This window comes from Macaca thibetana, chromosome 3 (assembly GCF_024542745.1).
Source record: "Macaca thibetana thibetana isolate TM-01 chromosome 3, ASM2454274v1, whole genome shotgun sequence".
In the NCBI taxonomy this organism is placed as follows: Eukaryota; Metazoa; Chordata; class Mammalia; order Primates; family Cercopithecidae; genus Macaca; species Macaca thibetana.
Window position 1 is genome coordinate 95,094,862 of NC_065580.1, and position 20,077 is coordinate 95,114,938.

The following is a 20,077-nucleotide window of genomic DNA, read 5'->3' on the forward strand; positions in this document are numbered from 1 at the left end:
ATAAACTATACTAGTACACACTTTAATGGGAGTGAAATATTGAAACAGGAGAGAACATATGAAAAGTAAGAATGATTTATTTTACATAGTTTTACAATTATTTTCTTACATATGTTCATGAATATTTAAGCATTTCTCCCTAATAAATGAGAAATCTCTTTCTTATTTCTCATAGGGCGTGACATTTAGGGTGGAAAATAATGATCTGGTAATCGCCCGAATCCTCCATGGGGGAATGATAGATCGACAAGGTCTACTTCATGTGGGAGATATAATTAAAGAAGTCAATGGACATGAGGTTGGAAACAATCCAAAGGAATTACAAGAATTACTGAAAAATATTAGTGGAAGTGTCACCCTAAAAATTTTACCAAGTTATAGAGATACCATTACTCCTCAACAGGTGAGTAATAAAATTTTTGGTAGTATTAAAAATACTTTCATGTTTTTAATCACAATGTTGGAAATGCTATCAGTTGCTACTATTTTGCTAAAGAAAAGAGAAAAACAATCGATTTGAGTATTCTGAAATGCCTTATTTTGTCATGGGTGAATTTTTGAATGTTTAAACAATGCTATTTTACTATTATAAAGGAAGTAGTAAGATTTCTTTGTAAACACCAGGAACCCTGGCATAACAGTAACCTACAGCCAGGTATCAGAAGAACCATAAAGTCTTTGAATTATTAATCTAGCAAACATTTCTGACAGCTGTTATATTCAGGCATTGTGTTAGGCCCTGGGAGAGGTTAAAAATGCAATCCAGATCACCTCCAGCTTAGTGTTTGTGTGATGGATGAAATGACTGATGAGGCCAGAAAAGAGAATGGGTATAAAGAAAATCTTGGACCCCTGGTTTGCACACATTTGATCTGTATTTTAAAACTAATTTTAGGTAAACTAGATAATTGAATGGGAAAATGTTTTAGTTATAGAGATTGTCTAGGCTCAGTATGTTAAGTGAATTCAAAAAGAAGAGACATGAGATTATGTAACCAGGTGGCAGATATTTGAAGGTGTGAGGTGATTTGTGAACAACAGCTCTAATGAATGGTTAAAATGACCATTTAGGTTGAAATACCAGTGCCGCCAATTATCAGCTTACCTTCTCTGTGCTTCATTTTTCTCATCTATATAGTTAGGGAAAAATTTGTTTTCTCAGAAGTTTGTTATGAAGATTAAATGAGTTAATTCATGTAGTGCTGTCACAGCAACACCTGGCACATAGTGCTCAAGAAGTGGCTGCACTTCTGTGGTGATGAGGCAGTAGTGGTAAAATGGAACCGTAAAGAAAGAGTAAGAAAGTAATTGCAGAGGAAGAATTGGAAAGGATGATAGTGTTGGAACCAAAGAGAGGGTTTTCAAGCCTAAGTAATGTAGAAGTAGGTACCTCTAATGTTCAGGTTTATTCCAGAAGTGTATTGTTTGATATATGAATGAAATTATAAGTTTTCTTACATAAGATACTGCCAGTGTATCTTATTTCATATTGTTAAAATGAGAGCTTAAAAGTCTAGTTCTTACATTTCTGTACAGTTATTTGAAATAACATTTCATTGAATGTCTATTTTAAACTGTTCTTTCAAAGGTAAGGATAGATTATTTAGTCATGAATATTAGCATGTAAATTGAACTTCTGAAAATAGATAGGCTTGTAATTAACTTCGGTTGAAATGAAGGTAGTTTCGTGGTCCTCAAGGAAAAGAATTGTGAAAAATAAATGATATTAGTACTTAGACATTTCATATCAGTAGTACCTCTCAGGCTACCTTTATTCCTCAGTTGGCAGATTTTGATTTGTGACACCTGAGGCCTTATCTTGGACTTGGGTAGGTTGGAAGAGTAAAATCTAGAATTTACGTATTTTATTTATTATTATGTGTTAGTTGTAGTAGGAAGATTTTATTTTCCTTCTGTAGTCCAAACTCCAGACTTCTTCTAGCTCACCATGGCTATAATAGACTTTTACAGGCAAAATAAAATTTTAGAGTATTAATAACTAGGGCTTTGGCCCACATTCCTACATAGATTTTGCATCCGGTAAACTAACTGAATACGATGAAATGCAAGGATATTTAGCCTTGGTTTAAAGATAAGTTTTCCCCGTTCCATACCCTCTCAAACTCTGCTTTTCACTTAGCATTTAGAGCTGGGGGAATAAATTCACGTAGGAGAGGAGTCGTCTTACAAGCCTGAGGCAACCTGAGGCCTGTCTTGCCGTAAAGAAGAAGAGAAACTATAACATGAAGGCTTCCAAAAGAACATCCAAGTTGAGACTTTTTTTTTTTTTTTTTTTTTTAATGAAAAAGGGAACATTACTCATATGCTGGAATCATAGACATAAACCAGGGCATCTGCAAACCGTGGGCATCCTATTAAGATGCTAGGGAAGCAAGGGCATTTTGCCTCTTCAACTCTTTCACTAAAATCTCCACCATGTAGTGCTGTGGAGCTTGTCTCAGGTCTGGATTGCTGCAAGAGCAAATGAAAGCCAAGAACTCTTCTGTACCACGGTAATGTTTTTCAAAAGCATAGTCAGTAGATTATCTTTATCAGAATCATTTCAGGTGCTTGGTAAAAGTCCAGAATCTGCTATGGGACATAAGTATCTATATTTAAATTTTGAGGACCAGAGTGAGTTAGAAGTAGCCAATTCTGAAGTTCTTCAACTTATATATAGCTTAGATTCCCAGAGGCTATTCATAATTCCATTTGTTTATTAAGGCCAACTGATAGGAATTCTCTCTTATTCTTTGGAACCAACATGACCTGGACAACTAGAAACAATATAACAAAATATATTACAGGACTATTTCACTCAAGGATATTCATTAAAAATTCTCAACAAAGTATTAGCAAATCAGATTTGATTGTGTGTATAACAAAGATAATACAACATATCCAAGTTAGATTTATTATCCCAGGTATGCTAGGAGAGTTTCATATTAGAAAATCCATATGTAACTAAGCACGTTAACAGACAAAAAGAGAATAACCTCAATGGAGAATTTGATAAAATTCAATGATTTTAAAAAATGATTAGTAAATTAGAAATAGAAGAGAAAAGCCTTAATTTTATTACAAAAGAAAAAAAAACTAGAACAAACATTATTGTGAATTAACTAATGTTAGAAGCTTTCCCTTTAAAGTCAGAAACTGGCCTTTCAGCTGGTCTGCCTGAGACCTCTAGTGCCAACCCCAATACCGCACGAAGTTTTATTTCCAGTCACGAAATTCCACTTCCGTTTTCATTATAAAATGAAAAAGCCTTCACAAACCGAGAAAAACTTGCCAAATTTCAAGCACAATTGTGCATTGGTAAAAAGGAACTGCCCTCAGATGATACAGCAAACATTATCTCTTGCAACAGATGATTAAAAAAATCTTTAGTTCTCCTGAAAGAAAGTAGGAATAAGCAATATCTCTGATATTAAAGAGGTATGTTTACAAACCAAGGAATGGTGATCTACACTAACAATCCCAATGTTCAGACATCTCTAGCAGCAAACACTTTGACCATTATACCAGCCATGCTGAGACAAAGCAGCTAACAGAAATGCCACCCAGTGTCTTAAACCAGCTTGGTGTCAACAAGCTTAACGAAACTGGCAGAAGCTGGATGGGAAAGTACCACTTACTTTTGGGGAAGTGGTGGTCTTGTTCAGAATTTTGATGAAGCTTCCAACAGTGAGGCAAACTGAATTGATTCAGCTTCTAAAAAAATAATAAAATTTCAAGAATTTTAACTGCTTTTAAAATGTTTGTTTTATATATGATAAAATGTAAACCTATGATATTTTAAATTCCAAGGCCCTTGGACACTGGGACAATGCCACTTTTTAATTATTGATTATACACAGTTATTTATTTGCAATTAGTGAACCAGAAAATAGTTTAAAACAAAGATAAAGGCTTTGCCTAGTTAAAAAAAAAAAAAAAAAAGAAAGAAACTAGAGAAGGATGCTCACTAGCAGCACTTCTATTTAATATTTTCTTGAAGGATACATAAGTACAGTATGACAAAAATAAATTATAGAAGCAAAATGTTTGGAAAGGAGGCAATAAAACTTTTTATTTACAAATATGAGTTTTTGCATAGAAACCCCTCAAAACTACAACTTATTAGAAATAATAAGAGTTTACCAAGGTACCTGAAAATAAGATTAAGACACAAAACTCAATTGCATTTCTGTATGTCATCAGCAAACGTCTAGAAATGTAACTATGACATCATTTATAGTAGAGTCAGAGAATGTCACATTTATGCCTGGAATAAATCTAACCTAAAAAATTCAAGACCTCTACACAAAGGAATTATGAAGAGGATCTAAATAAGCAGGTATATCATGTCATGGACAGGAAGACAATATTGTGAAGATGTTGATTTTTCACGCATTGACTTGCAGATTTAATGGAATTCCAGTCAAAACAGGATTTTCCATGGAATTTGGTAAGATGAATAGCCAAGACACTTTTGAACCAGAAAAGCGGGAATGGGGTCTGATTATTAATGTTTAGGAATTAAGATACTGTGATGTTGGCATAGGAAGAGAGAGCATGATCAGTGGACTTTTAGGGAGCGCAGAAAGAGACCTACACATACATATTACTTTGATATGTGACAGAGATAATGTCTTTCAATGTGGAAAGGAGAGATGATTCAATGAATGGGGGGAAACTGGTTATTCTAGGGATACTGTTTGAAATTGTGTTTCATTCTGCATGGAAAAATCAAGTAAAAGGGGACATGTGTTCAGTAAACATGTAAAGATATATTAAAAATCATAATGTGATATACCATTAAGTTGGTAAAATTATAGCTGTGAATCAACAGCATCTTTTCTACATTGTTGGTGGCAGTGTGTATTGTTATAAACACATTAGGAAGAAAAGTTTAATAATGTCTCTTAGAGTTCAATATTCACATATATCCAGCTGCGGTAATTCCCTAGAGCAATTCTTATGTATGTACAGCTGGAAACATGTTAATAAGCATGTAAACCCCAGAAGATTACATGCATATAGCATGATACTTTAAAATAACTATATCATTTTAAAGAGTACATATAGATGCAATAGAACTATATACAAAATGAAAAGCAAGGAGTTTGTGAATCCAAGATTCAGGGTGAAGTGTGCCTTGGTTGGGGAAACCAGAATGATGGGATGGGATGGAATGAGAGCAGGAGAATCAAGTAGGATTTTAATGTTAGTTTTAGGTGGCAAGTACGTAGCTATTATATTATTAAAACTAATTAAATCAACAAAAGCAGTCCTTGCATAAACCAGTGATATAAACATAAGAATTATGATTAGTATAATTTTGGCCTAGGTTAGTAGTTAGTAGATTTTTTTTTTTTTCCGACAGAATCTAGCTCTGTCACCCAGGCTGGAGTGCAGTGGCATGATCTTGGCTCACTGCAATCTCCACTGCCCAGGTTCAAGCAATTTTCCTGCCTCAGCCTCCCAAGTAGCTGGGACTACAGGTGTGTGCCATCATGCCCGGCTAATTTTTGTATGATTTTTAAAATAAAATTTTCTATTTGGCTGAGGCTTGAATTTGTGGCCCTCAGATATTTATCAGAGAGGAACATGGATTGCCCTTCAAAACTTTTTTAACCAAACATATATTCTTGTTACCTTGCTGTTCTCAAAAATATGTGTGTACATCTGTATGTAACCAAGTAGACCAAGTTCATACACTGAACATTTTTAGAAAAAGCATCCTTCCTTTTTTTTTTAGAAAAAGCATCTCAGCTAGTGTTGTGGAAAATCTCTTAGCAATGATAATCACTTTGTTCACCATCTTGTCACTCACTCTGAGGTGCAGATTCAGATGGACCTGGAACTATGATTTAAGAACTAGGTTCTATAAGCAACATGTGCACCATGTTAAGTCAACACATTCCCAAATGAATTACTAGCCACCTTCTGATTTAACATCAGGGTCAAGGTGGAACTGATTTTCTAGCCATTTCATCCATTTAATTTTTTTCCCACTAATTATTGTCATTTGCATAAGCATAGTGTATTCCTGTGCCATGTTTTCTCAGTACTTCTACTGTTTTTATATTTACTTTAAAAAATATCCTTGAGATAAAGTTTATATAAATAAAGTGTGCAATTTGATACATGTGGACATACATAATGTACCCGTGAAATCAACACAATTGAGATGATGAACACTCCCAGAAATTTATTTGTGTCCATTTCTTTTTCTTTCTTTCTTTTTTGAGACAGGGCCTCACTCCTTCACCCAGGCTGGAGTGCAGTGACATGATCACAGCTCACTGCAGCTTCAGCCTCCCAGGGCTCAAATAATCCTTCTACCTCAGCCTTCTGAGGAGCTGGGACCACAGATATGCACCACCACACCTGGCTAATTTTTTTTTTTTTTTTTTTTTTTTTTGTAGACACAGGGTTTCGCCACGTTGTCCAGGCTGTCTTGAACTCCTGTGCTCAAGCGATCTGCCCGCCTCAGCCTCCTAAAGTGCTAGGATTACCAGCATGAGCCATTGCTCCTGGCCTCCCGGCTTCTTTGTGTCCACTTCTCATCCTTCCCTCCTGCTCCCTTTTTCTCTCCCACCCCTGACTCCAGGCAGCTACTGCTCTGCTTTTTGTCACTTTAAATTATTTTGCATTTTCCATATTTTTATATAAATGGAATACATGTAATCCTTTTTGGATATTGTTTGATTCATTTGTTTAGCTTCCCTCAGCATAGTTGTTTGGGGATTCATTCATGTTATGTGTATTGATAGTTCATTTATTTTTATTGACAAGTAATATCCATTGCATGGCTGTACCACAGTTTGTTTATCCATTACCTGGCTGATGAACATTTTTTTTGTTGCCAGTTTGGGGCTTTTACAAATAAAGCTGCTGTGGACATTTGCATATAAGTCTCTTGAGTATATACCAGGGGTTGAAGGATTGAGTCATATGGTAGGTATATGTTGAACTTCTGAAGAAATGACTAAACTATTTTCAAAAGTTAGTATACCAACTTAAATTTCCACCAACATTGTATGAAAGTTCCAATTACTCTGCATTTTGAACAACATGTGGTATGGCCAGTCTTTAAAATTTTAGCCATTCTAATAGTGTGTAGTGGTATCTCATTGTGATTTTAATTTGCATTTTCCTAATAACTAATAATATTGAACATATTTTTATGTGTTTATTTGCCATACTTATGTGCACTTTGGTGAAGTGTCTTCAAATCTTTTGTCCATTTTTTGTTGAATTGTTTTTCTTAGTTTTGAGTATTCTTTATGTATTCATGATACAAGTGCTTCATCAGAATTGAGATTTGCCAAGACTTTCTTCCAGTCTCTATCTTGTCTTTTCATTCTCTTAACAATGTCATTCAAAGAGCAGAAGTTCTGAATTTTTATGAAATCCAATTTATCATTTTTTTTCTTTGAGTCATCCTTTTGTGGCTTTATTTAAGAAGTCTTTGTATAACCTAAGGTCATGAAGATTTTCTCCAATTTTTTTTTCTACAAGTTTTACAGTTCTATCTATGCTGTACATCTGAGTCTATGATACATGTACTGTATGTTAATTTTTATATAGGATGTGAGGAAAGGATCGAAGTTTATCTTTTGCATATGAATATTCAATTTTTCCAGCTCAGTTTATTGAAAAGACTATTTCTTTCATCAAATTTGGAAAAACTTTGACAGTAGTTTCTTCAGACATTTTTCCTATTTTTCTGTTTCTTCTGTCCTCTGGTGACTTTAGTTACATGAATATTAGGCCTCTTGAAGTTGTCCCGTGGCTCACTGATTAGTTCATTTATTTCAGCCTTTTTTCTCTGTATTTTTCATGTTGGATATTTTCTATTTTGTCTTCAAGTTAACTGATCTTTTCTTTTGCAACTTCTAATCTGCTATTAATCACACCTAGTGGGTATTTTTCATCTCAGATATTTTGGCTTTCATTTCTAGAAGTTCAGATTGCATCTTTTTTATATCTGCATGTGTTTAATAGACTTAATCCTTCCTATAGTTTCTTGAACCATGAATATAATATGTAAAGTTAAAACAATTACTGTAATGTCCTTGTCTACTAATTCTAGCATATTTGTCATTTCTGGATCACTTGATTTTTCTCCTTGTTGTAGGTTATATTTTCCTCCCTCTTTGCATGCTTGGTCATTTTTGATGGGCTGCCAGGCATCATGAATTTCACCTTGTTGGGTACTGGATATTTTTGCATTAGAAATACTCGCTTTTTTTTTTCTTCCAACCTTTTTTTGAGTCTCACTCTGTCACCAGGCTGGAGTACAGTGGCGTAATCTCAGCTCACTGCAACCTCTACCTCCTGGGTACAAGCGATTCTCCTGCCTCGGCCTCCCAAGTAGCTGGGACTACAGGCACGTGCCACCAGGCCCAGCTAATTTTTTAATTTTTAGTAGAGATAGGGTTTCATCATGTTGGCCAGGATGGTCTCGATCTCTTAACCTCATGATCCATCTGTCTCAGCCTCCCAAAGTGCTGGGATTACAGGCATGAGCCACTGTTCCCGGCCCTTCCAACTTTTAGGCTCAAGAGGTGTGTGTACAGGTCTGTTACATGGATAAATTACATGTTTCTGGAGTGTAGTGTACAAATGATTTTGTCACCCAGGTAGTGAGCATGATACCTGATAGGTAGTTTTTCAGTCCTCACCCTCCTCTTATCATCTGCCTTCAAGTAAGCCTCAGAGTCTGTTGTTCCCCTTTTTGTGTCGATATATACTCAATGTTTAGCACCCACTTACAAGTGAGAACATGTCATAATCTGGTTTTCTGTTCCTGCATTAATTGGCTTAAGATAATGGCCTCCAGCTATGTACATGTTGCTCAAAGAACATGATTTTATTCTGTTTATGGCTGCATAGTATTCCATGATGTATATATGCCAAAATTTCTTTATCCAGTCCACCATTATTGGGCATCTAGGTTGATTCAATATCTTTGCTGTTGTGAAAAGTGCTATGATGAACATATGTGTACATGTGTCTTTATGGTAGAATGATATATATTCCTTTGGGTATATACCCGGTAATGGGATTGCTGGGTCAAATGGTAGTTCTGTTTTAAGTTCTTTGAGAAATCTCCAAAATGCTTTTCACAGTGGCTGAACTAATTCACATTTCCACTAGCAGTTCCCTTTTCTCTGCAACTTTGCCAACATGTTATTTTTTGACATTTTAGTAATAACCATTCTTAACCTTTGTTCTAGGATACAGATGATTCTTTTAAATCTTGCTTTTTAAGATTTATTAGATATGATTGCAGGATGTAGTTTAGCTCATAACCCTTCTAAGTATTCACGGCCTGTGAATTATGAAGATTTTTCCACCTGGCCTGGTGAGAACAGAAACTATTCTTGACCGTATACAGCTTCCCTATATTGTTCCCTGTAATGCTTTCAAATGATTCTTTACCATCATGAGGAAAGAGTTACACAGAGAGAGGGTGCAGGTAGCTTCCTCATACACGTGCATTGATTAAGTACTCAGCTGAAAACAGAAGGAGTCCCTCACAATTGTCTCTGAAGTCTTTCCTCACTGATAACTGTGTTCCATGCACTGTAACCACCTTGATCTCCCAGGTCTCCCAGTTCATCTCCTGAACGTGGAGACCATCAGGCTTCACCTTTCTCCCTTTCTGAGTTGCAGCCTGGAAACTCTCTGTCCTGTTAGCTGGGGCAATTGTGTAGCTCATCTTGTTTCTTCCCATCTTTTGGGATCACTGTCTTCATTGCCTGATCTCTGACATCTTGAAAGACATTGTTTCACATATTTTATCAACATAGTTTTTAGTTGTTTCAAGTTGGAGGGTCCTTGTTATTTCATCTGAATCCAAATGGGAGTCAGTTATCCTTATTACTTTAAAAATTTAATTTTTGTATAGGTGAATCATTCCTCATGGTTTGAAAATCAAAAAATGTAAATATGTATTCAGTTGAGATCTCCCTCCGAATCCTTCCCACTACCAACCTAGTCCTCATCCCCCCACCAGTAAAAACTATGCTATTTATCTTTCCAGAATTTCTTCATTCATATGCTAGTAAATAAAAATTACATATCCTTTTTCACCTTCCACCTCCTTTTTCATAGAAAGGTTGCATAGTATACATGCTATCCTGAACCTTATTTTTTTTGCTTTAACCATCTATCTTGAGGATATTTCCTTATTGGTGCATACACTTCCTGTTGACACACATCACCTACACACACACACTTTTTTAACGACTAAATATAGTACCAAATCATGTAGACATACCGTCATTTGTTTAACCAGTTCCTTTTTGTTAAACAATTAGGTTGCTTCCAATCTTTTGCTGTTAGGAATAATGTAGTCTTGTGCATAAGTCATTTTGGATGTATCTGCATAACCTAGCTGTTGAATACATTCCCAGACATGGATTACTAGGTCAGAGGGTTTATGCGTTTGTAATCTTGATAGCTATTGCCAAATTGGCCTCCCAAGAGGTTGAACCATTCTTCCACAAGCCTTTTAGAAAGAAAATGCCTATTAACCCACAGTTCTTTTATAGAAGGTTATAAAATACAAGGATTTCTGCTAATCTGATAGGAAAAAAGTGTTAATAAAGTAGTTTTAATTTGTATTTCTACTCTGAATGAGGTTGTTGAACATCTCTTATGCTTAAAAGCCATTTGTACTTCCTTTTCCTTATACTTTAAATTGTTTTGGTCATTCAGTTGTTTTTAGTAATAAGAATATGAAATAGATATTTTAGTAGGTGGTGTTTAGTCATTTCTTAATGATGAATGAGCAGTTAACATCCATAGCCTGTAAGTGCAACACTTTAAATTGCATTTAATAAAATATAATTATACTAAGTCTAGTCATATCTTTAATGGTTTTAGAGTCATTACAAAATGGTTAGATCAAAGGTTGGGTTAATTGATTTTTCAGAAAAATTTTCGAAGTTCAAAGTAAAATCAGGTTAATCTGAGTTTTTGACCTTAAGACTAATGTTCTAAAACTACTTTAATAAATGAAAAAAAAAAATAGAAATTATTCTAGAAATCTTTTACCTTTGAGAGATGTGGTTTGTATTCCACAAATAATGGCATGTCCATAACAATTCCATGGATGTTGGAGGAATGAATATTTGAAATTTGGACTATCTTGTAAAGTCTGAGCTTTATGGTTACAAAATATATTCTGTTCCACACATAAGAATGGTAATCACATTCGTGGTTAGATGACAGGATTCTCTTGCTATTCTTCAATCATTGCATCTTTCTTGAGAAGTAAGGAGTATGCAGGTATTTTTATAACTTTGCATACCAATCCTTTCTTTCTGCCTGATCTCAAATACCTTTAACTTTTTGTTCTATCATTTGTAACTTGCAGGTATTATACTTTGTGGACAATTAATTAGGGAGGTAGTTGCCTTACCAAATGAGTGAAGTAATAAAATGGTCTAGTAGTTTGTTTATATTTTCTTAATTTATTATAAATTAAAAGTCTGGCTTTATTTATGCAATTACAAATATATTTTTAGAGTTGCATCAGTATGGAGAGGCATCCAGCACACATCCATCAGGTATGCTGTCATTCCAGAACATTCTCTGGTACTTCATTTTTCTGTCTTAGCCAACTAAATTTTCTTTGATTAAATTTAATTATTTTGGTTTTTTTCCCGTTTTCAAAACATGGAGCTGCATGACATTATCAAGTTAGCCAATTGTCACACTTTAGCAATCTTAATGTTTGTATGCTTGCTTTTTAGATCTAAAATTATATATCAGGAAAAAAAAATTATTGACTTACTGATTTAAGGATTAATATTTAGCTTTTCTAGAGTAGTTGAAAATGTTCTGAATGCTTTCTGTGAAAATCATCTAATTATAAATAACTAAGATTTTATTACATGTTCCCAGATTTAGTTATTTTAAAATTATTTTGTATGCATTGATCACAGTACTTTTACCACACTAATAATATAATATGTCTACTTGTGTTATTTGAATTTTGTTTGGTTACAGAAGTATGATAAACAAATAGAAAAAGAACATTGTTATTTTGACTAATTGTGTGCTTTCTTGCTTATTACAGTTTACATGCTGATTAATGCTAAGGCAGTTCTTTAGAAGATAACATTTGAATTTCTATAAATATGTATAAAACAAGTCTGTTTTAAGAAAGCAATTGGGCTGGGCACAGTGGCTTATGCCTGTAATCCCCATACTTTGGGAGGCCAAGGAGGGCAGATCGCTTGAGATCAGGAATTTGAGACCATCCTGGCCAACATGGTGAAACCTGATCTCTACTAAAAATACAAAAATTAGCCAGGCGTGGTGGCACATGCCTGTAATTTCAGCTATTTGGGAGGCTGAGGCAGGAGAATCACTTGAACCTGGGAGACAGAGGTTGCAGTGAGCAGAGATCACGCCACTGCACTCCAGCCTGGGTAAAAGAGTGAGACTCTATCTGAAAAAAGAAAAAAGAAAGCAATTGGTCTGAACTTTCCATCAAATACCAAAAATGCATAATTTAATTAGAATTTAAATTAAAGCAAATAAGCCAAATAGTCCCAATTTTGGAGATCATAACTAACAGTGTAAACTGACATACTTTTATTAATAAAGCAAATGTGAAAGAAATGTATGTACACAAATGAATTTAAAATGGAAAATAGTTTCAAGACTTTTTCAGTATTTGTCTTACAATGGAATTTAATGTTGATCATTTAAATTTAAGATGAGCATATAAATCAGAGCAAGATGATTCAAGAAAAGTATTTAAGACTACCAAATATATTTCATATCTGACTTCGACATGAACTTTTATTGTTTAATTTTGGTTTCAGGGCCTTTTCACAAAGTTCTAATACATCTGAAATATAAACCTTAAATCAACTACCTGTATTATTTCAGGATGTTAATTGGATCATAGCATTTGCTTGCTTTAAGAATTATGCAGTGTTGGTTGGAAAATCAAGTGAAAAGATTGAAGGAAAGTGGAAGAATGGTGGGATAGAATGATTATCAAACTCTTGTTGATTTAAAGTTAGATATTAGAGATGAAGTTTTATTATCTTTGATACCAAAATCTGTTAATATTCTAATAACTTGATTTCCATTTATGAGAGACAAGTTCATTATCTGAAGTACTAAATACATTTTCAGTTACAATTAAATCAGTGGTTTGACAAGGATTTTTTAAATTCAGTGGAAGTGATATAACTATAGTATTTTTAATTGTGCTGTGTGTTTTAGGTATTTGTGAAGTGTCATTTTGATTATAATCCATACAATGATAACCTAATACCTTGCAAAGAAGCAGGATTGAAGTTTTCCAAAGGAGAAATTCTTCAGATTGTAAATAGAGAAGATCCAAATTGGTGGCAGGTTAGTATGCTTCTCAGAAGTTCCTCAACGACTTTTCTAATTTTAATCTTAGATCTGGTTAATATCTGAATATTCAGGAAGAATATTAGCATTTGTTACAATGATTTTTCCCACATGAACAGCTCCTGCTTCATGGCTACTAATTTTGTGGACATAAGATCAAATTGGGAGGGAATTTGTAAGTAGCTCTTAATAAGTGCAGAATTAACCAGCCTGTGGCACTAACCAGTTGGTTTAGGGAATAGACCAGTTGGTTTTTTTCACATGGGTAATTGCATTAAAATATGCTATTGACCAAGAAGAACTCACTTGGGTCATCCCTTTTAAAAAGATATTTGGGTTTTGTTTATTTTAAGTAGGAGTCTTTTACTATGAAGTAGGTCTTTCTCTTGTCTCCTCTCCCTCATGTTCGTTCATAGCAAGTAAAGCATAATTTCTTAAGGTCTTAATGTCTATTTGCTCACCTCTTCTCAGATACTGGGAAATGGAGATTCACTCTATCAGTTTTGTTAGGTTTTGGATTAAAATCTGTGTATATGGAAAGAGATGTGTATTATCACTGCATTTTTCCCTCCTTTTTTCAGAAGATCTGTTTAATGGTATTCTTTTTTCTTCTCCTCATGTAGCTTTCAGAAACCCCTAGCAGCAGTAATAAGTCTGTTTTTGTAATTGTTTATATTAGCTAACAACCACAGTATTCAGAACTGGAGAAACTGACAAGTCAGGAAGTCTGAAATGCCTTAAACTATCAAAGCAAATGAGAGTTTTACTAAAGAACAAGAAGTAAGAGGAAAGGATCCAGGACTTAGCACCAAATTCTAAAATTAACTGAGATATTGGTACTCACATTAGCTCTAAAATATAGATCTACTTCTAAGGAGAAACAAATCACAGAATGAGAGCAGTCTTACTAATGTGTCCTTAAATTTAAATTAAGACATTATTGCGTATAGGTGCACTGTGTGTTGAGACAGCTAAGAAATGGGTAAATTAAACAATCTATGATTTCAAGAGGTTTCCCCTGAACTTTTTAGATCCCTCATTTAAAAAATCTCTCTGTGGCTGTGTCCTTTATTGAATTATTCTAGTTTTCCTTCTTTTTTCTTTTTCCTATGAATGCGATCTCTTAGTTTTCTCTTCTAACCTCAATTCTTCTCTCAATTTCTCCCTGCATTTTGATGGTTGGTTACTTTAATTCTGTTTTTCAGGATTTTAATTGCTAAAAGTTATACTAGATTTTCTATGCTAGTTGTAAGGTTAGAAATACTAACTTTGTGAGATAAATCACTAACAGCCAGTTCTCCAGCCACTGTTTTAAAATATTTCTTTGGAGCTTATTTTAAAAGTTAGCTATTTCACGTTAGGTAAAGTTTTGCCTAGTTTAAATTTACAAACTCTTGGGATATTCATACTCCTGGTAGCATAGATTAAAATCTACACTTTATATTCCAAATAGTATCTCCTTTTCATTTGATTTGGCCTGAAATACCAACATAGTAGGATTAAGGTTGACAGTAAATGTCTTTTAAAGGGTGCTAGATAAAATGTCGTGTTAATACATCTTATTATAGAATAGCGTTTATTTTCCTTTTCCAACTTAGTATTATAAATAAGAAGTTTAAGCAATTTAACTTGTATTTTGGTCCCCAAATTTCACTACCAGATATCAGATATGAAGAATTTTAGGTGCCAATTGATTCCTCAGTGCTGAATTGTTTAAGTATCTTAACTGACAATGCTATGGATGTAAATCTCAAGGTTGTTTTTAAAAGCAAATATGACTTTTTTTAACTGACCACTGCTTGTCCTACTTAATAGAATATGGTCTCAAATTTTGGTCACTGAGATATACAATTCGTTAATTTGATTCTAGGCTAGCCATGTAAAAGAGGGAGGAAGCGCTGGTCTCATTCCAAGCCAGTTCCTGGAAGAGAAGAGAAAGGCATTTGTTAGAAGAGACTGGGACAATTCAGGTGATGAGCTCGACAAAATAAGTAACAAGCAGTCCTTTGTGACCACCTTTCTTTGTCTCTCTTGTCTAAATAAGCAAATGCATTTATTTAAAATATGTCTAGAATGAATCCCTCCCTCTACTTTAGCTCTCATAAGTAATCTTTTTGATCCCGTTCTGCCACCTGCTGGTAGAGTATCAAAATTCAGTGGCTTAACTCACTCCCACCCTCTTTTGCTTCCTAGGATGCAACATTGGGAAGATAATTCTCCCACCCCTATAAAATACTACAGGGCAATTTTTTCATGTTCTGACATACTACTTAAGTTATATTTGTTTTATCATCCTTCAGGACCTTTTTGTGGAACTATAAGTAGCAAAAAAAAGAAGAAGATGATGTATCTCACAACCAGAAATGCAGGTAGGTTTTAAATACTTTTTGAGAAGTCCAAGTGAAGTAGCTATATGTCATTTAGTGTGGCATAAACTCTGAATATACAGCTTTAAGTGAATGTAATTCAGATTAGTACCTAGTTGCAAGGGACTGGCATATGAACACATGGTGCAATATAATATAAATTATTTAAATCCTGGCATTATATATACTACGATGTGCTTTATTTTGTGAGTATAGTTTATAACAAAACAAATTGGTTAGGATTTTTACTTGTCTTAATGAAGAAGCAGTATTATAATTGAAACTATTTGTCCAGAGAATTTTGAAATAGTAATTTATGTGCCATTTCTAAAGGGTAGAATGCCTTTGTCAAGATGTTAAAAGAGTTATGTTTAAGGGCAACTGTATCCTGCTTTAACACTGACCATGGTACTTTTAGAAAAATAGCACTGGACCACATGAATCTTGGTCTGATATAATAGAATTCCTTCTTAAATCTTTTAGTCATGCAGAAAGAAATATTTTTAAAAAGAAAGATATGGTAACTGTGTGAGATGATGGATATGTTTAATAGCTTGATTGAGGTAATCATTCACAGTGTACACATTCATGAAAACATCAAGTTGTACACTTCATATACAATTCCTATTTGTCAGTTATACCTCAGTAGAGCTGAAAGGATTTTTAAAAACAATTTAGAATAAAACCCCAGACCTGTATTGGCTACTCATTTGAAGTTAAAAATAAATAAATAAAAAGGAAGGAAGGGAAAGAATGGAAACTACTATATTTATTCTTCCCAGTTGCAGAGGATGACAGGAGTAAAAAGCAGCTCTATGAATCAGAAATTTCTGGAGGCTTAATCAAAGCAGTTGGCAATTTTAAAAGTACTTTCTTGACTTCAGAGATACCTCTATGCTGGTAATAAACTAAACAGCACACCCTAAAAGAAAATAATATAGAAGGCAGAAGTAGGCTTGTTTTCTCTTAATATTGGTTTAATCTACTGTGGGGAAATTGTGCAAAGAAAGAGTTGCTATTAGGATAATAAGCTAAGGAAGGAGTGTTATTACTACAGATTGAGAGTTACAGTAACAACAGGTAATATAATATTTCAAATCATCACTTTGGCCCTATTCTTCATAAAATATATGCCCATAAGGCTTTTTTTGCAAAATAGAAAATTCATAATTTGCCCACTAAGATTATACTTTTGGATTATGTTTCTAGTGAAAACAGTGTATCTAAAATTTGTTTTATATGTAAATTTCAAAATCTTAATATTTAAATGTATGTTGTCAGTAAATGTCAGTATGTTGAATTTTCTAATCAAACTGATAATTGTAGATTTGCCATACAATATTCATTTATATAATTGGAAGGTCACTCGTTCCATGGAACTTAAGCAACCACACTAGGTTTGCTCCTGTCCTCTGTATTTGATACATACTTTCTATATAAACTGGTCTGTAATTTGATTATTTATATTAAAGGATTTCTACTGACAAATTGATAATAGATTTCAGTGGATAGAATCTCTGATAAATAAGGATAAAACATAGAATTTTTCTAGCTTGATTAATCAGACTAATTTTTTCTTTTTTTTTTTTTTTGAGACAGAGTCTCGCTCTGTCACCAGGCTGGAGTGCAGTGGCATAATCTCGGCTTACTGCAGTCTCCACTTCCTGGGTTCAAGTGATTCTCCTACCCCAGCCTCCTGAGTAGCTGGGACTACAGGTGCGCACCACCATGCCCAGCTAATTTTTTGTATTTTTTTAGTAGAGACAGGGTTTCACCATGTTGGCCAGGATGGTCTCGATTTCTTGACCTCGTGATCCCACCACCTCGACCTCCAAAAGTGCTGGGATTACAGACATGAGCCACCATGCCCGGCCCGATATGACAAATTTTTAAGGGCAAATGGATGGACCAGGTGTTTAAAGCAAGATATAAAATAATTTACTGGGCCAGGCACAGTGGCTCATGCCTACAATCCCAGCACTTTGAGAGGCTGAGGCAGGAGGATCACTTGAGGCCAGTAGTTTGAGACCAGCCTGGGCAACATACCAAGATCCCATCTCTACAAAAGAAATTAAAAATTAGCTGGGTATGGTGGCCCATGCCTGTGGTTTCATCTACTTGGGAGACTTCCTTGAGCCCAGGAGTTCAAGGGTACGGTGAGCTAAGATTGCAACACTATACTCTACCCTGGGTGACAGTGAGCCCTGGTCTTAAAAACAATAATAAAATAATTATTATTTATTGTACTTTACCAAATTTGTAAAAACAAATCTATGCTAAGTGGGTACAAGTCAAGTGATATTTAACTATCAAGACAGCTAAGCCATTACTAGACAGAATTGCAGAGATTTCTTTCATGTATATAAAAGATGACTAAATATATATTCCTATTTGCTTTTTCATTTAGAATTTGATCGTCACGAAATCCAGATATATGAGGAGGTAGCCAAAATGCCTCCCTTCCAGAGAAAAACATTAGTATTGATAGGAGCTCAAGGTGTAGGCCGAAGAAGCTTGAAAAACAGGTTTATAGTATTGAATCCCACTAGATTTGGAACTACGGTGCCATGTAAGTTTTCTGTGTTTTCCTTGCTATGCAATTGGCAGGAAAGAGTATGGACATATGGAGGAGAGGGGGATTATTATCGTTAATTATTGCTATTCCCAAATAAGTTTTCTTTATTGCAGTGAAAATGAACAAGTAAAAGACATTGAAAAATTTAGTAATTCTATAGCTGTTGTGAGATAGTGCTGCAGTGCTGTTGGCTTGCTGTCTGGTGGCAAGTGCTTCTCTAAACTGTTCAGTTCAGAAATCTTAGAATTAAATGCCTGTATTTAAGAATTGTGGCAAGATAGGCATTTAGGATTTTCTTGTACTGATGTCTGTCTAAAAAATTGGATTTTTCAGCCATTTTAGTGTAAAGAAAAGGGGAAAGCTTCTGACCCTCAGACGTAGCCAGTGTGGCAACAGCTGTATGAATTTACGTGGCCTGGGTTGTAGCTCTCAGTTGTGCAAGGTTATAAACCTGATTTTTGATAGCACATCAAGAGTGATTCATCTTTTACTGCAGGCAGCATTAATTAAGGTTACAAAGTCTGATATATAGAATAAAATAATATTGATGAGAAGTATAACCATTAAGTGAATCAAACACTCATTTTATGGTCTTTGCATTCATTTCTCTATTTGCATATTTACATAGAAAGTTTAATAATCAATGTCAGAAGTATGCTTGATGAGAATGGAGTTAGATCAAGGAATTCGATGATGTTAGTGACTTACTGTAGTGACTAATACACATTTGTCTATAACTGTGGGGACTATTATACATTTGTCTTTGTTTTTGAAATACATGAATCTTTACTTGTGAACTTAGATGTTCTCTCCCTTGAAGAAAGCAGGAGATAAGCTAACGTTGCTTTCTTAATTCCCTTTGCTATGCTTCTATTTCTGACCAAAGCCCCCTTTTAATACGGCATTCCTTTAGGTATATTGATGCCTTCAAGCTATTTTGAGTCAAATCCTAGCCTAACTTTAACCCCATCTCTTTTAATTGAATTTTAGAGTTTCTCTGGTTTTGTCCAGTATATTTTGGGTTTAATTCTCAGTGAGTACTCTTATTGCTAAAATTCTTAAAAGTTAGGGAAATAGCCTTGTCATTGCCCCCATGTGCTGCTTGTAATTCCTTCAGAGTAAGTCTTCTGTTTCTACTGTAGGCATTGTAAAACACTAAATTTAGACAAATCCTAGTAAAGTGATTAACAAAACAAAAACTTCACTGTAATCAAAGTATGTTAAAGCTGCAATTGTGAAATAAAGAAAAAGTTTTTTGCTTTTATCAAATTAATATGTGCCCAATATTTTCGGCAAGTAGTTCTTAAAGACATATAATGAGGGAAAAAATAACCCCTTCTCTTCCCCTGCCTCACCACGGGTTCACTTATGAAAAACAGTCACTTTTCATTGTTTTTGCTATTTCTTTTGGTAGTGTTCCATATTTCTTAATAATGTCTTTAGTCTGCTGTTTCCTGCTGTATCCAGTTTAGGCCTTATCTGTTGACTTCTTGACTGTCCTTCCAATATAAAGATAGCTGTATTTTCAGTTAGTTCAATTTTACTTTCTTGAATAGGCCTTTCCCCTTCTGTGACCCAGGAATCTCCGGAGTTCTGTTTTTCCTTATACTACTTGATTTTATGTATATGTATATACAATTTTTTGTTGTTTTTTAAGCTAAAGACTTGTTTATCCAGTAAGTTGTATTTGTTTTTTTTTCCTGGAGACCTCTGTCTCAGAACCCTGTCTTTCTGCTTCAATGAGGACTACATGCTG

The 20,077-nt window shown here is 34.4% G+C and overlaps 1 protein-coding gene across 16 annotated transcripts in view; it reads left to right on the forward strand.

Moving 5' to 3' along the window:
* Nucleotides 1-20,077, forward strand: part of PALS2 (protein associated with LIN7 2, MAGUK p55 family member) — a 108,523-nt gene that overhangs the window by 67,538 nt on the left and 20,908 nt on the right. For 13 of the 16 annotated variants that reach the window (XM_050785426.1, XM_050785424.1, XM_050785427.1 and 10 more), the window contains 6 exons: nt 176-403; nt 11,529-11,570; nt 13,246-13,377; nt 15,251-15,350; nt 15,681-15,749; nt 18,154-18,315. In XM_050785426.1, the coding sequence (XP_050641383.1) occupies nt 176-403; nt 11,529-11,570; nt 13,246-13,377; nt 15,251-15,350; nt 15,681-15,749; nt 18,154-18,315 (733 nt within the window). The remainder of the gene's footprint in view (nt 1-175; nt 404-11,528; nt 11,571-13,245; nt 13,378-15,250; nt 15,351-15,680; nt 15,750-18,153; nt 18,316-20,077) is intronic. The other 3 variants (XM_050785432.1, XM_050785433.1, XM_050785431.1) reach the window with 1 other exon arrangement.